Below are 16032 nucleotides of genomic sequence, written 5' to 3'. Positions count from 1 at the left end.
TACCACCAGATTCGCGTTAAATAACAATTTTCTTTTACCACGAATCCGCACTAACTAGGGTAAACAAACCGTGGAATTCACTTCCATATCTGTATGGAACACTCTTCCTCTCATTATGAAAAATAGAAGATCTTAACACCAATTCAAAAGGGAACTCAAAATGCATTTATTATTGACAAACTAATCAGAAAATTTACTGTAACAGTTTTTTTTTTTTCGTTCTTTCTCGCTTTTTTTGCCTTTTTTGATTGTTTTTGTTCTTGTAAATAAACTACTGGTATATTTTTCACATGCAATTTTTTATGTTACTGTGAGATAAGCTAAACCTTGTTATTATTTGTAATGAATTCTGTATTTTGCTCTGTTAACGTCCATTTCCTGTTGCTTGTATAATACCTTATTATATGCTACTATTGCTTTGCGATGTCAATTATCATAACTATTCTTGTACAGGAGGTCCCGATACAGTCTTTGACTATGGGACCTCCTCCTGCATACTAAATACATGTAATTTGACCCAAATTCTAACAATAAATTGTGATTCTGATGTTGGCATTGAGGTGCCAATGGATGCTGTGTTGAAAGACTGCGCATCAACATCTTTTTCTTTGAAAGACGGGCTCTGACATTTTACAGTACCGGAAATGGAAGGACGCTGGTACCGGTAAGGAAATCGAAGACATAAGTAGTTCTTGAGGTACCATTCCTGTCAGACCTATGAAATGCCCCCTAAACTACAGGGATGACAAGTTGTGTTACTACTACAGTTCGGTCCAGCAGTAATACCATCTTAATTGCGACCATGTATAATGCCATGGACACAAATACATTATATGTCTTTTATCAGAGAGAAGTGTTTTCCTTGGTTGATGATCATAATTTTTTTTGAACAAAAATGTCATTTGTCTGATATTTTTCATTGTGAATAGAGTATCAGTGTTCTCGTCTTTGTACTAAAGATGTCCTCGTATAACAAAACACTCACAATAACTATGAAAGAAAATGATACAAATGCGAACAGTATTCTGTGCCTACTTCGAACCTGCCTATCTTGTAGCCTACCGGACGTTATTCTGGTTAACCTCCCTGCCCTCTGCTTTTCTCCTCCTTGCCTATCTATCTAGCTAGCCACTTACGCTGACCCAGTGGCCCAAGTTGTCTACCAATTTGGGCCAATAAGTGCTCGTGATGCCATGGTGACTCTATCGTCGTCATCCGAATATTGTCACGATGTCATCGCGCCTTCTATGCCAAAGCAGTGAACCAGTTGTCCAATAGCTGGGGCTGCTAGGTCGTGACGCCATCACGGTCACTGCATCGTCATTATTCCAGCTTTGTCATCCGACTGTCGTCACGCCATCGTAGTCATAGTCTTCATAATAGAGCCATTGTCATCCCAGTGCACTCATACAGTGTCATGCTATCGTCATCACGGTCTTAATTTCCATCATCGTCATAGCACGTTGGTCACTCTCATCATCATCCATTGTCCTCGTGCCATCGTCACGCTGCCAATGTTATACCATTGTCATCTCATTACCATTATGCTGCAGTCATCACAATACCTCTGTCGTGCCATCAACGTCCTTTATTTTTTGTCGCTGCATACTTGTCATACAGCAATCGTCATGCCGTCAAGCTCATGGGAGATCTTGGTCTTTGGCAAGCGAGTGCCGTACAAAAGCAAGCCAACACTGGAGACAGTGCATGCCGCATATAGTAGCGAAAGCAACACAAGTCGCGGAATGAGCACTACAAATTTTAGATAAACATGACTACAGCAATACGGTGTGTCACTACATAGCTTGAATGCTAAGCGCGTTACCATCAGCAGTCATCATGTGATGGGTTCTGACGTAATGTTATTTTTTATGTTCTCCGGAGAGATTGTACTCTGGTTAAACCACCGATACACATGGGTAATTAAATGCTTGCTGCTGCTTTCACGACTCTTCTCAAGCTACTGTGACAGCCAGGCGAGATCATGAACACAAATTATTGAGGTCTAGTTTGTCAAGACAATCACATAAGACAATCTCCTAGTACCCTTGTACAAGCCAACAATACGTATTTTATTGCCATAATCACTAACAAAGGCCGGCTTAGCATTTTGTGTGTGTGTGGCTTTCAACTAATGTACATGCGCTCATTGTTTCTTGAGTTACATACCACATTACTTGTGCAACGCACACAATTTTTGAAGTGAAGCTTTCTTTGACTAACCTGCCTCCACAGTATTGCATGGCTGCTGCCAAGCTGATATCTCGCCTGTATGTAGTGCCATTGAGCACACCTTTGTTTAATCATGCACGAGTTCTGCGGCACGTTACACTGCTGTACCATGTGAAGGTGAAAGCCTGCTACACACACGAGACGTTGATTTGAAGGATCGCCAGCTGTTTATGAACAGGCACGAGTAAGAGCGGGCATGAGAGAAAACCTGGGGGCTTTTGCTCCTTGAACATATGACTCTGCCTAGGCACTACGGAGAAGGTTAGCGCGTGTTGTATACGTTTGTCCCTAGGCGTGCCGGCATGGTCCAGTTTGTTTACGCTCGGACGCTGGCTGCCGGCACGGTAGAATAGGTAAAGCAGCGGACACTGACACCCGATTTGGCGACCACTGTGTCGGATGAACTGTGTAGCACCTGCGGCGCTCGGGCTAAGTATCCCCGCCAGACCCAAAATTAAACAACAGACAAGCAGTCGCGTGGAGACGACTACAAACTTATACGTATCCGCATCTGGTTATGGCGAACCACATGTTCCCCGAGGCCAGGAGCGATAGGGACCCTCGACCACATAATATGGGAATGTCCGTACTCTCCTGGGGAACGCACAAAATAGGTAGTAGAGACACCTGGGAGACCCTGCTGCGCAGCTCGGACTCTGAGCTCCAGCTCCGGCTCGTCCAATTGGCTGAAGAGGCTGCTGGGACCCAAGACCTTTCAGCCTGCATCTGAGGCGGCAGCACTCGCCCCCTGACCTGCGTGTCGGGGGGTGGGTAGATCACCTTATCCGTAGAACAATAAAGTTTATTCTATCTATCTAAATCAGTCGTGGCAGATCATAGCTTTCTCACACCTTACGGCGATGTACCTTGTATATAACATCACAGATGTTTCTGTGGGATCAGTAGCAGCCGTAGTAGAGCCCGGGCCGCATATATTAAAACTCTAGAAGGCAGAGCCCCTTAGCAACCGTGGTTGAACGCAAGTGGCCAAAAGGCCGCCGGTGACGATGACTCACTCAAAACCAGCGCCGCAAGGCGTGCCGGGGCTGTATAAGATAGGTTGTCAGCGACATCGGACAGCCAATTTTTTTTATGCGGAGACCCCCTGGCACGCTTCAGCCTCCGCGGCACCAATCCACGAGCCGCCCTGCTTGCACCTTTGATCGCCCCACTACCCCTTGGGTGCCCTGGAGACCCTGCGCTGCCTGCTTTATTATAGCCTCAGGTGCACTCCTGCCGGTTACATGTGCCCTCATGGAGCAGTGCTTGTAAAAAATCCATCTATCGTTGCGACAAAAAAGCGACCCGCGACTTATATAACACCAGTCAGAACCTTGCCCCTTCAGACACAGCGACCACCAAATGGAACATCCATGCCCACTACCTCGCCGCGCAGGCAGCCAGCGGCGGAGCGTAAACTCAACCGCACTCCGTCATGTCTAGGGGACAAACCCATACAAAACACGCAAAGAAACCTCCTCCGTAAAGCCTAGGCAGAGTCAAATATTCAAGGAGCAAAAGCCCCGACTTTCTCGCGCCTGCGCACAAACAGCTGGCGATCCCTCAAATGAAGGTCTCGTTGCTACACACTTGGTAATGTGCGGTCTCGCATCATCACGTTGCTGCGTTTGCAGTTCGGCTCGTTTTCGACGCTTAGCTGCGGCTTCGAGCGCTCATATAGCAGTGTCAGACTTGCACAGTTTCTATCAGCAGGAGATTGAAGTGTATGCTGTTCTGTGTTGTAAGAGTGATTTCACTGAATGTATGCACTGTTTGCGTCACTTTGGTAAGCACTTGTAGCCTCAGCCTTACAGGGGTATGTACCGTTGAGGTCACGTGGTTTTCTTTTGTACCACTCGAATAGACACCACGTCTCTGTACGTCGTACATGTGAATTGAATGAATGTATGCACTGCATGCTTGACTTTGCAGAGTGCTTGTAGCCTCTGAATTACGAGAGGTACGAGTCACTGCTGATGGTTTCTGTATCATTGAACCGGACTTAAGGCTTTCGGATTATATTTCATAAAACCTATACATACGTCAGCCCATTGTTTTCTATAAAATGCAAACACCTCTTAACGGAATAGCACACAATACTCAATGGGTCTTTTGTGCACGCACATCATCGCTGCTACATCATCACTCACTCCCTATGCATCCACCTAAGATTGTGTTTGCATTACAGCACACCTTGTCAATGGTGCATGACACATTGCATTACATGTTGCGCAAGATGAAAACGATGGCAATTGTATGCATCAGATGTAATTACTTGCCTCAAATAAACTCCATAATATTCTCAAAATTATCTAAGGATGCACGTCTTACACATGCCCGCTTATACATGTTAGAGCAAAGCTTTCCTTGCGAAACCTATCCCGCTCGCAGCAGAGGCCCTTGCGCGGCCGCAACTGCGGTGGATTGCCGCCGGCGACACGAGGGTCCGGCTGACGCGATCGCAGCGTACAGGCCACGACAGCGGCCGCTATTTTAGATGCAGTTAAGCGCGCTGTCCGTACTACTGTAGCTGTCCTCGAAGGTGGGGGATTCGCGCAGAGGAGCGCGCACGGGCAAGAAGTCCGCGACCTGGTTGTTATTTGAGATCGGAGCCCATGGTTACGGCGTCGCGAGAGATCGATGGGGGTCCGCGAATGACCGGGCGAAAACGAGAGGTCACGGGGGTCGGAGCATCGCGGTAAACGGCTCCGCCGAGGCAGACGTTTTGGGTGGCCCTGACGAGGGCCGTTTGTGTGTGCCCGTGGGGCTGACTCGTGGAGGCCGAGCTTTACTTCTTGGCTGCCTTCTTTGGGGTGGCCGCCTTCTTGGCCGCCGGCTTCTTGGGTTTCTTGGGCAGCGACGCCTTCTTCTCGGCCTTGGGTTTCTTTGCTGGCTTGGTCTTCTTGACCGCCACCTTCTTGGGGGCCTTTTTGGGAGACTTCTTGGGAGTCTTCTTGGCGGGCTTCTTGGCGGCTTTCTTGACGACTCCTGCAGCCTTGGCCTTTTTCTTCTCGCCCGCAGCGGCGCCCGCAGCCAGCTTGAACGAACCGCTGGCGCCCTTGCCCTTGGTCTGGACCAGCGCGCCCGAGGTGACGGCCGACTTGAGGTACTTGCGGATAAACGGCGACAGCTTCTCCACGTCCACCTTGTAGGTGGCCGCCATGTGCTTCTTGATGGCCTGCAGCGACGACCCTCCGCGCTCCTTCAGCTCGCCGATGGACGCGTTCACCATGGCCGACACCTTGGGGTGGCTGGCCGTGGTGCGGGGCTTGCCGGCTCCGCGCGCAGCCTTCTTCTTGGGGCTCTGGGGTGCCGACGACGCGGCCGGCGCTGCTGCGGCTGTGCTCGTCTCCTCAGCCATGACTGCTGCGAGAAAGAAAATGCTACCGGCACGGACAAAAAAACCTGTGCGAACGCTACGAGAGCAACCGACGAAGTGGCTTGTGATGGTCGTCCGGGTACGCGGCTTCCCGGCGGCGGCGGCGAAAAAAGCGCGCTCGTCGCTCATTGGCACAAATCGTGCTGCCGACCGGCCAATCGCGCGAGGCCGCAAGCCCGCGGGTCTCTACGATGCTGGAAATGTCGAAATTTCGTATCCGTTCACTTTTCGAGACTAGAAATGCCGCAAAAGATAGCTTTACAACGCCAACTACTTAGCACAGCCTGATGTATCGAACTCCTGGCTACCTGTAGAACCAAAATTGAACACTGTGACGCAGCGCGTTACAATTTCGTACGCACCAAACTACAACCATAGCATAGAAGACGCTATCGCTACGGTATTCACGTTTGCTCTTCGATACACTGGTTTCGGTGTCTAATCCACCTATCGTGTCACGATGACATCATTGGTCGATGCTGAACAGGCGACTCGCAAATTCTGGCTCAAATACAACCCGTTGGACCTCAGGTTGCCCGAATGAAAGCGCAAACTGCGCCGTACTCCGACGTCAGCGTTGTGTTTCTCGGGTCGCAGTTCGGGACCATTTCGGGCCCTAGTTTCACGCCTTGTGCCGCTTCGACCGTCCGCAACGGCGGCCCAGCATATAGGGCCGCGTTCAGGCACTTTCTCGGCTCGGCTCGAAAGTGCGGGAAAGTCCCAGGCGATCTGAAAGCGCTGCTTGCAGCACGAAAAAGCCTGCGCGGCAACATTCTGGGCGCCGCAGCAGGGCAACGAAGCATCGCGCCGGCTTGTCTCGAACACGGATTCGCAGGTCTGATCTCCCAGTTGCAATCAGTAGCGAATCCCAGTTCTGGGCTGCAACGCGAGCCCCTCCAGGAGCAGTTGAGGCCCGCTGCGCAAGCACACGCACCGACCGCGCGCTGTCTGGGGATGGGCCGGCTCAGCCTCACCGGCAATGTGCACCGATTTTGTGGAAGTGTACAAAGAGCGAAGAACCATGTTTCTTTTTTTTTCTTTTTTTTTGTCTAGAACAACAGGTACGGAGCGGACCATCAGCAAAACAGTTATAAAACACGCTGTGTAAACTACGATGAAACTGCAGTCTTGTGATCTGTGATGTGTAGCTTTGTTTGAGTTAATTATGCTTCTCTTTTTCTTGATCATCTGTCACTCACCGTACGGTTCGCGAGCAATAAAACTCAATACTTCGGCAATCGGCACGGCAGTTTAAACTCGATCATGCCGAGCCTGCAAATCATCATCTCCTGGCATCTACATGTAATAGTGCTGTTGAGGTGTCTTCCTGTGAGAGACAGTTACCGCACTGCACTTATCTCTTCCATTCTCTCTAAAATCACTTCACACACACATTGTGTTTTCTTGTCCTTTTTTTTTCTGTTAAAATGAATGCACGTAAAGTAGTAGAACAGCTGTAACTGCATGTCTAGCTACATCTGCTGACACCTCAACGCCGAGCCTTGTAGTTTTTCACTATGACTGTGTGCAAAATACGGACTTGCGGGTTTAACAAGCGCACACACAAGACAAGCGCCAACTGGACCAAACTAAACTTCTCTGTCTTTTATCCGAAGTGGACATAACAGAGGTTAAAAAATAAGGGAAGGATATCTCTATCACACAGCAGTTCTCCAATGGGTTCCTTCGCACGTCGCAGTCGATGGTAATGGCCTATCGCCTCGCCAAAGAGGCACATTCTCATAATGTGTGCCTCTTCGGCACCGCACTCCAACTAATATCGCCTCCTTTAAACATTCCTTGATCCATTCCTTATGCTAATTTTGGCCATCCGAAAATTGGGTCAAAAGGCAGTAGTGGTTACAGGCGCGCTTTCGGTCTGTACACATTTAACTTGCACTAGTCGGTCACACCTGTTGAGCATATTTTCGACACTAGCCCCAGACTATTTGTCTGAAGTCCGCTTTGTCTGAGTCCCCGGGCATAGCGGAATCTTTTTACATGAATCAGCTGACTCGCTCGCATCGTCATCGCTAAATGGTCCGGTTTTAAATGTACTTCTTGATTTCCCTTTTATAATAGGAGCCAGATTCAAACGCCTTTTATTCTGGACTTGTAGTGACTCATCCATACTTTCTGCACATGATTTTCAACATCTAAAGTTTCAGTGGAACACCAGCAAATGCCTTTCACGCCAATGAGAGGTGACGTTAGCAAGTTTCCGCTGTCGAGTTCCCCGCCTAAATTTTTACCTCCATATAGATCTGGTCTATCCACTACTAACCGCTGTTCTTTCTGTAATGAACCAGAAACTTATTGGCCATTTCTTCCTTTCTTGCCACCACTCCTCCTCCTTTCGCAAAATGTTCCTGTTTTTTAGACTAGAAAATTAGGTTTAGCACTTACAACACCAAACATTTTGCCTTCTGGCGCCTGTCATTTGGGCACAAGCCATGGTTCGATGATTAGTGCTCTGCGCACATTCACTGAAGCACCCGGAAGGCTACGCTGCTATAGGGTACCGAACGTGGAGCGCACCGCGCTCTGTGTTCGCGTTTAACCCTTTTGGAATGTCGAGTGTTCGCTTCATTCTACACAGTGTAGCCGATGACCCTCGTCGGTACGAGCCATGTTTTGAAGTAGCAACAACAACTTGTCTTTTTTGTGTGCGCTTGTTAAACCTGCAAGTCCGCATTTTACACGCAGTCAAAGTGAAAAACGACAAGGTTCACCGTTGACGTGTCAGCACATGTAGTTGGACATGCAGTTACAGCTACTTCACAGCTCTCCGTGCATTCATGTTACGTGAAAAAAGAAGGAAAGAAAACACAGTTACTACTACATGCCGATGCCGAGAGATGACTTGCATGCTCAGCATGATCGAGTTTAAACTGTCGTGCCGATCGCCGAATTATTGATTTTTATTGCTCGCGAACCGACATATCCGTATGGTGCCTGACGGATGAACAAGAAAAACAGAAGCATCATCATCAGCCTATTTTATGTCCACAGCAGGACGAAGGCCTCTCCCTGCGACCTCCAACTACCCCTGTCCCGCGCCAACCGATCCCAACTAGCGCCCTCAAATTTCCTAATTACATCACCCCACCTAGTCTTCTGCCGTCCTCTATTGCATTTCCCTTCTCTTGGTACCCATTCTGTAACCCCAATGGTCCAACGGTTATCTAACCTGCGCATTACATGACCTGCCCAGTTACATTTTTTTCTCTTAATGTCAATTAGAATATTGCTTATACCCGTTTGCTCTCTGATTCAAACCGCTCTCTCTCTGTCTCAACGTTGTGCCTAGCATTCTTCGTTCCATTGCATTTTGGGCAGTCCTTAACTTTTTCTCGAGCTTCTCTATCAGCCTCCAAGTCTCTGCTCCATATGTCAGCACTGGTAAAATGCACTGATTGTACCCCTTCCTTTTCAGTGATAATGGTAAGCTTCCAGTCAGGAGCTTACAATGTCTGCCGTATGCGATCCAACCCATTTTTATTCTTCTGTGAATTTCGTTCTCATGATCAGGGTTCCCTGTGATTAATTGACCTAGGTAAACATACTCCTTCACAGACTCTAGAGGCTGACTGGCGATAATAAACTCGTGTTCCTTTCCCGGCTAATCGTCATTATCTTGGTGTTCTGCCTATTAATCTTCAACCCCCTCTTACACGCTCTCTGTTAAGGTCCTCAATCATTTGTTGTAACTCGCCTGCAGTGTTGCTGAATAGAACAATGTCATCTGCAAACCGAACGCTGCTGTGATATTCGCCGTCGATCCTTACTCCTAAGCCTTCCCAATTTAACAGCTTGAATACTACTTCCAAGCACGCAGTGAATAGCATTGGAGAGATTGTGTCTCCTTGTCTGACCCCTTTCTTTACAGGTATCGTCCTACTTGTGTAGAGTTAAGGCACCAGCTGTGGATTCTCTGTATACATTTTACAAGATATCGACCTAACCGGCCTCTATTCATTGATTACGTAATGCCGCTACGACTCTCTCCTTCATCGTTTCCTCTTGAAGTGGTTCTTGAAGGGGTAAGGAAAGGTTGTCGCTGTGTTCTGCAGCCCTTGCGGGAGCACGGCTCAGCGCCAACGGGGGTGAGGGGGGATAGTGGGAGCAAAGGAGATAGGAGAGTAGAGGGTTAAAGGGTCGCCATGGCAGCGGATGAGTAGTCCGGCAGGAAGGGCCCAGTGGGTCCGGTAGGATTGGTGATCTGGTGAAAGGCCAGGGAGCGGTGATCCAGCAGGAGCCAGATGATTGGGGCAGTTCGAGTAGCCTAGAGTGGTTTGGGTAGCCGTGAGGCTATGCGTCTTTGGAGAAAATCCTAGAGTCTCGCCGAGAGCCCCGACGAGTCGAGGTACTCGACGACACTCAGGAGGGCTGGTAGCTCGCTACGACCAGGGAAGAGGATGTCTTCCTGTCGTGTAGAAGGAAGCCCCAGTCGTCGGAACTCCTGCAGGAGACGGTCACGCTGCTGCAGGTAGGCAGGGCAGGCCAGCAGGAGGTGCTCCAGGGTCTCGGGCTCTCATCGTTTCCTCGCCACACCCCTTTTTCACCGTGCAGTGCTGTTGTCCTCCTCTCACAGACAGTTACGGCGCTGCACTTATCAAGGCCCTTCTGACCTCATCGCTAGTCATAGGAGGAGTTTCTGTATCCTGTTCATTATACTTGTTCTAATTAAGGTATCCTGACTCCTCTGGGTACTGTACAGGTCAGTATAGAATTCTTCCGCTGCTTTTGCTATATCTTCGAGATTGTTGATAATAGTACCCTGCTTATCTTTCAGTGCATACATCTTGGTTTGTCCTATGGCAAGTTTCTTTCTCACCGATTTCAGGCTGCGTCCATTTTTTACGGATTCAGTCTTTCTCACGTCATGGTTTCGAATATCCCTTATTTTCGCCTTGTTGATCCGTTTTGACAGTTCCGCGAATTCTATCTATCTCTTGAGTTGGACACTTTCATTTTTTTTTTGTCGTTTCTTTATTAGGTCCTTTGTAACTTGGGAGAGCTTGCCTATATATTGGTTGCCTTGCCTCCCACTTCACTTGCTGCCTCTGAAGCCAGCCTAGTTACGGTTTCATTAATTACCCCGTCCACCATTTATGCGGCGGCTGCCAACTCTTTGGTAAGCCTCCGCAAGGTTCACCCAGGCATCGACGTAGTTTCAGCTCCACTCCAAGAGTTAGTGGATATCCTCACCCCAGGACTCCCCCCACATTGCCAAAGGTACGACCTGTCGATTCACAGGCCAAACTGGAAGCTCATTACGGCCGGTTTCCTCGACGCCAGGCGAGCCACCTTTATGTACCGCCTGGCGCGAGGGTGCCTGCCGTTGAGCTACAGGCCCTTCACAGCCATCCCGGCTCGTGGAGTGTGTCCTTTCTGTGGCGCTCGTGAGGACTCAGTTCATATCTTTACGCAGTGTTTGCTTCCTGCAGCTCTTCTCCAAAGAGTTGCTAGTCTATTTAGGCTTCCAGGCGTTCCTCATGAGACAGTCCGATTTTTGCACCCTTTGCCCAATCAGGCGATCAACCAGTTCGTGCTTCTCCTCGCCGAGTGCTCATACCAAGTTTGGCTGGCACGCTGCGATGCAATTTTCGGGGGTCGGGCACCGGGCCTTCACGAAGTGCTTGCGAAAGCACGGAAGGAGGTCTGGTTCCACCTCACCCGGGAGCGGCACCGCTTGGGCGAGAAGAAGTTTATCGAAGTGTGGGCTCGTCCTGCCGTGATTTTTGACGAGTCAGGTGGAAAGCTATCCATTAAGTTATGATGCATGCTCCAAAGGTCGTACGACTCGGCCGTGTGCGCCAGTCGATCTACGGGGTTTTGTTTGGCTCAGTGGAACCCAGAGCTGGAACCGGTGGTGGTGCACCCTCAAGTGGTCGCGCTGCTCCGCGGACGGCTTTGGTGGTCTCCATGGTTGTATGCCTTGACCTCTTTTGCGTCAGGGCAGTCCGAGGGTCAGTCAGGCTTGTGCCCTGCAAGACCGACATGGCTGTTTGTGTGTTGAGTGCAGTCCCTCAGTTGGACTGCACCACAACAGCCCCCTTGTCCGGGAAGGACCGTTGGCCCGAACCAAGTCCCCCCACCCAGTCAGCCCGGGTTGTGGGGGAGTACCGGGGTCAATGTATCGAATGATGCTGGGTTGATGAGTACATGAAAGCTCTGGGACGCGGCGCCTCTGGTTGCCAAGTCCTCTTCCCATCTGACAACGGTACCTCTATATCATCTTTATCCCTCTGTTCTAAGGCTGCATATTTGTTTGCAAGTACCAGCCTGAATTTATCTGCTTTTACCTTTACTGCCTCTAGGTTGGCTTGACCGATTATACTCTTTCTCTCTCCAAATTGAGGTGAATCTTAAATCTGACTAACCTATGATCACTGGACTTTACCCTAGCTAACACATGAACATCCTGCACTATGCTGGTATCGGCAGACAGTGTACAATCAATTTCATTTCTTGTTTCACCATTAGGGCATTTCCAGGTCAACTTTCTGTTGCTACGCTTCCTGAAAAAGGTGTTCATTATTCACGGCTTATTCCTTTCTACGAATTCGACCAGCATTTCTCCTCTAGCGTTCCTAGAATACATGCCTTAGTTGCCAATGGCTTAATTGTTCACCAGCCTGCTTTTCCCCCACTTTTGCATTGAAGTCGCCCATTATTACAGTACACTGAGTTTGCACTTTTCTCATCACTAATTCAAGTACAACTTCATAAAACTTATCCACTTCCTCATCATCGTGACTAGATGTTGGAGCGTAGGCTTGTACTACCTTTAATCTATACATCTCGGCTACAGAAATCGGCTACAGAAATAATTTCAAAAGCAAACAATGCCCTAAACAGCCTTTTAAATTGGTCTAAATTAAACAATCTCAAAATAAATACAACTACGTCAAAGGCTGTTATTTTCCGCGCTATAAATCGTCACATAGGGACTAACTTAACCATTAACCTAGGCAATAATATTATTGAGGTCGTTAGCCACCATAAAACACTGGGTTTGTATTTGATGAGCACCTTTGATGAACTGAGCACACTAATTACGTATCCCTAAGTTTATCTAAAGCTGTTGGAGCACTTTCCCGGTGTCGTGGCATTCTTCCAGTGCACATTAAAAAACAGATATATGTTTCATTATTTCAATCACACATTGCATGTTGTCATCTTGTTTGGGGCACGGCATCACCGCCTAACATGAATAGAATTGTGAGCCTGCAAAAGAAAGCGATTCGTGTCATTGCAGAGGAAGAGTACTGCGCACAGTCCAAACCGCTTTTTATTCGGTTAAAAATTCTGCCCATCAGTGTTATGCTACCGCACATTCAATATTGTTTCTTCATTCACCACTAAAACCACGTTTCGTACTAACTTCCTTATCAGAATATCAGCGCTCAAGGAACGTGTACCGGCAGCCAACACTCGACAATTAGAAAAGTGGTGTCTTCCCAAAACTCGAACGAATTGCGGTCAACAAATGTTAAAGTATATAATACCTTACACCCTGAACAATAATACAACCTTATTTGATGGCCCCGCAATAAATAAACGTGCTCTAATTGAGTACTTTTTAAACAGTATAGCTTAATGTGAAACAGATTTGTGTGCACTTGAATGGTGTGTGTATATATGCCATGTACGCGTGTATATGTAAATGTATATGTAGGTGTACATATATGTATATATAGGGGCGTATGCGCGCTACTTCTACGGGTGTTTGCGTGTGTACGTGTGAATATAACATGTCAGTGTACAATATTGGTTTGTTATTGATGTATGTATATGTAAATATTTTTTTTTCCTCGTTCGTCACAGCTTGGTGCGAACAGTTTCTTTCTTTCTTTTTTTTCGTTTCTCGAGTTGCTTTATTTTCTTTTTCTTCTAGTATGCGTGTACAACATACACTGCTGTTTTGCCGCTGTTGCCACTGCCTGTAGGGCCTCAGGCCTCGTCAAGCTGCTCAATGAGCAACTTTCTGTCTGGGGTCCATTTTTCCTTTCCTTAAGGAAAAAAAAAATAAACTGGTTCTGATTCTGATCTTATTAAGTTTAATTACTACTGCTAGCTAAAAAAACATCTTCGCTCTTTGTACACTTCCACAAAATCGGTGCACATTGCCGGTGAGGCTGAGCCGGCCCATCCCCAGACAGCGCGCGGTCGGTGCGTGTGCTTGCGCAGCGGGCCTCAACTGCTCCTGGAGGGGCTCGCGTTGCAGCCCAGAACTGGGATTCGCTACTGATTGCAACTGGGAGATCAGACCTGCGAATCCGTGTTCGAGACAAGCCGGCGCGATGCTTCGTTGCCCTGCTGCGGCGCCCAGAATGTTGCCGCGCAGGCTTTTTCGTGCTGCAAGCAGCGCTTTCAGATCGCCTGGGACTTTCCCGCACTTTCGAGCCGAGCCGAGAAAGTGCCTGAACGCGGCCCTATATGCTGGGCCGCCGTTGCGGACGGTCGAAGCGGCACAAGGCGTGAAACTAGGGCCCGAAATGGTCCCGAACTGCGACCCGAGAAACACAACGCTGACGTCGGAGTACGGCGCAGTTTGCGCTTTCATTCGGGCAACCTGAGGTCCAACGGGTTGTATTTGAGCCAGAATTTGCGAGTCGCCTGTTCAGCATCGACCAATGATGTCATCGTGACACGATAGGTGGATTAGACACCGAAACCAGTGTATCGAAGAGCAAACGTGAATACCGTAGCGATAGCGTCTTCTATGCTATGGTTGTAGTTTGGTGCGTACGAAATTGTAACGCGCTGCGTCACAGTGTTCAATTTTGGTTCTACAGGTAGCCAGGAGTTCGATACATCAGGCTGTGCTAAGTAGTTGGCGTTGTAAAGCTATCTTTTGCGGCATTTCTAGTCTCGAAAAGTGAACGGATACGAAATTTCGACATTTCCAGCATCGTAGAGACCCGCGGGCTTGCGGCCTCGCGCGATTGGCCGGTCGGCAGCACGATTTGTGCCAATGAGCGACGAGCGCGCTTTTTTCGCCGCCGCCGCCGGGAAGCCGCGTACCCGGACGACCGTCACAAGCCACTTCGTCGGTTGCTCTCGTAGCGTTCGCACAGGTTTTTTTGTCCGTGCCGGTAGCATTTTCTTTCTCGCAGCAGTCATGGCTGAGGAGACGAGCACAGCCGCAGCAGCGCCGGCCGCGTCGTCGGCACCCCAGAGCCCCAAGAAGAAGGCTGCGCGCGGAGCCGGCAAGCCCCGCACCACGGCCAGCCACCCCAAGGTGTCGGCCATGGTGAACGCGTCCATCGGCGAGCTGAAGGAGCGCGGAGGGTCGTCGCTGCAGGCCATCAAGAAGCACATGGCGGCCACCTACAAGGTGGACGTGGAGAAGCTGTCGCCGTTTATCCGCAAGTACCTCAAGTCGGCCGTCACCTCGGGCGCGCTGGTCCAGACCAAGGGCAAGGGCGCCAGCGGTTCGTTCAAGCTGGCTGCGGGCGCCGCTGCGGGCGAGAAGAAAAAGGCCAAGGCTGCAGGAGTCGTCAAGAAAGCCGCCAAGAAGCCCGCCAAGAAGACTCCCAAGAAGTCTCCCAAAAAGGCCCCCAAGAAGGTGGCGGTCAAGAAGGCCAAGCCAGCAAAGAAACCCAAGGCCGAGAAGAAGGCGTCGCTGCCCAAGAAACCCAAGAAGCCGGCGGCCAAGAAGGCGGCCACCCCAAAGAAGGCAGCCAAGAAGTAAAGCTCGGCCTCCACGAGTCAGCCCCACGGGCACACACAAACGGCCCTCGTCAGGGCCACCCAAAACGTCTGCCTCGGCGGAGCCGTTTACCGCGATGCTCCGACCCCCGTGACCTCTCGTTTTCGCCCGGTCATTCGCGGACCCCCATCGATCTCTCGCGACGCCGTAACCATGGGCTCCGATCTCAAATAACAACCAGGTCGCGGACTTCTTGCCCGTGCGCGCTCCTCTGCGCGAATCCCCCACCTTCGAGGACAGCGCAACTGCACCTAAATTCAGCTTATGCGATGCGGCATGTACAGTGCACTACTGAATAATGCAACACGGCTTAACAGAAAACTGCGAGTAAACTTATTTGTACATACCATATTCAATTTTGTTATGCTCCTAGCATCGCTCTGGAGCGCAAACATTTGTGAAAAGTTACGCAGATACGATGCACAAGTTCGAATATAAGCTCGACGGCCTCTGCGAGCGTGTCCTCGTTTTCCTGTGGGTGCCTTCACACATCGGCATACGCGGAAACAGAGCGGCTGGCAAAGGAGGCTCACCCAGAAGTCGCGACTCGTGAGACCGTTCGACATCGCCCGCCACACCGTTCTTTATGGCCACACCGTGGCCGGTATGCTGCGATCGCGTCACCCGCACCGTCCTGTCTCCGGCGGCCGCGCAAGGGCCGCGGCTGCCAGCGCACCGCCGACAGGACACATTGCCTCCA

General features: G+C 49.7%; 2 protein-coding genes across 2 annotated transcripts; one reads left to right on the top strand and one right to left on the bottom strand.

Annotated features, from left to right (window-relative positions):
• Window positions 1-912: 912 nt before the first annotated feature.
• Window positions 913-5673, bottom strand: LOC142576628 (histone H1-like). The gene has a single exon (XM_075686835.1). It carries the CDS (start codon window positions 5591-5593, stop codon window positions 5021-5023), a length of 573 nt encoding a protein of 190 aa, XP_075542950.1. The 5' UTR covers window positions 5594-5673; the 3' UTR covers window positions 913-5020.
• An 8945-nt stretch (window positions 5674-14618) lies between these two features.
• LOC142576627 (histone H1-like) lies at window positions 14619-15793 on the top strand. Its single transcript, XM_075686834.1, has one exon. The coding sequence runs from the start codon at window positions 14742-14744 to the stop codon at window positions 15312-15314; it is 573 nt and encodes a 190-aa protein (XP_075542949.1). The 5' UTR covers window positions 14619-14741; the 3' UTR covers window positions 15315-15793.
• Window positions 15794-16032: the final 239 nt, after the last annotated feature.

The sequence above is a fragment of the Dermacentor variabilis genome, chromosome 3, assembly GCF_050947875.1.
Source record: "Dermacentor variabilis isolate Ectoservices chromosome 3, ASM5094787v1, whole genome shotgun sequence".
Taxonomy (NCBI): Eukaryota; Metazoa; Arthropoda; class Arachnida; order Ixodida; family Ixodidae; genus Dermacentor; species Dermacentor variabilis.
The sequence above is the reverse complement of the archived record's forward strand: the minus strand, read 5'-3'. Positions and strand labels throughout refer to the sequence as shown.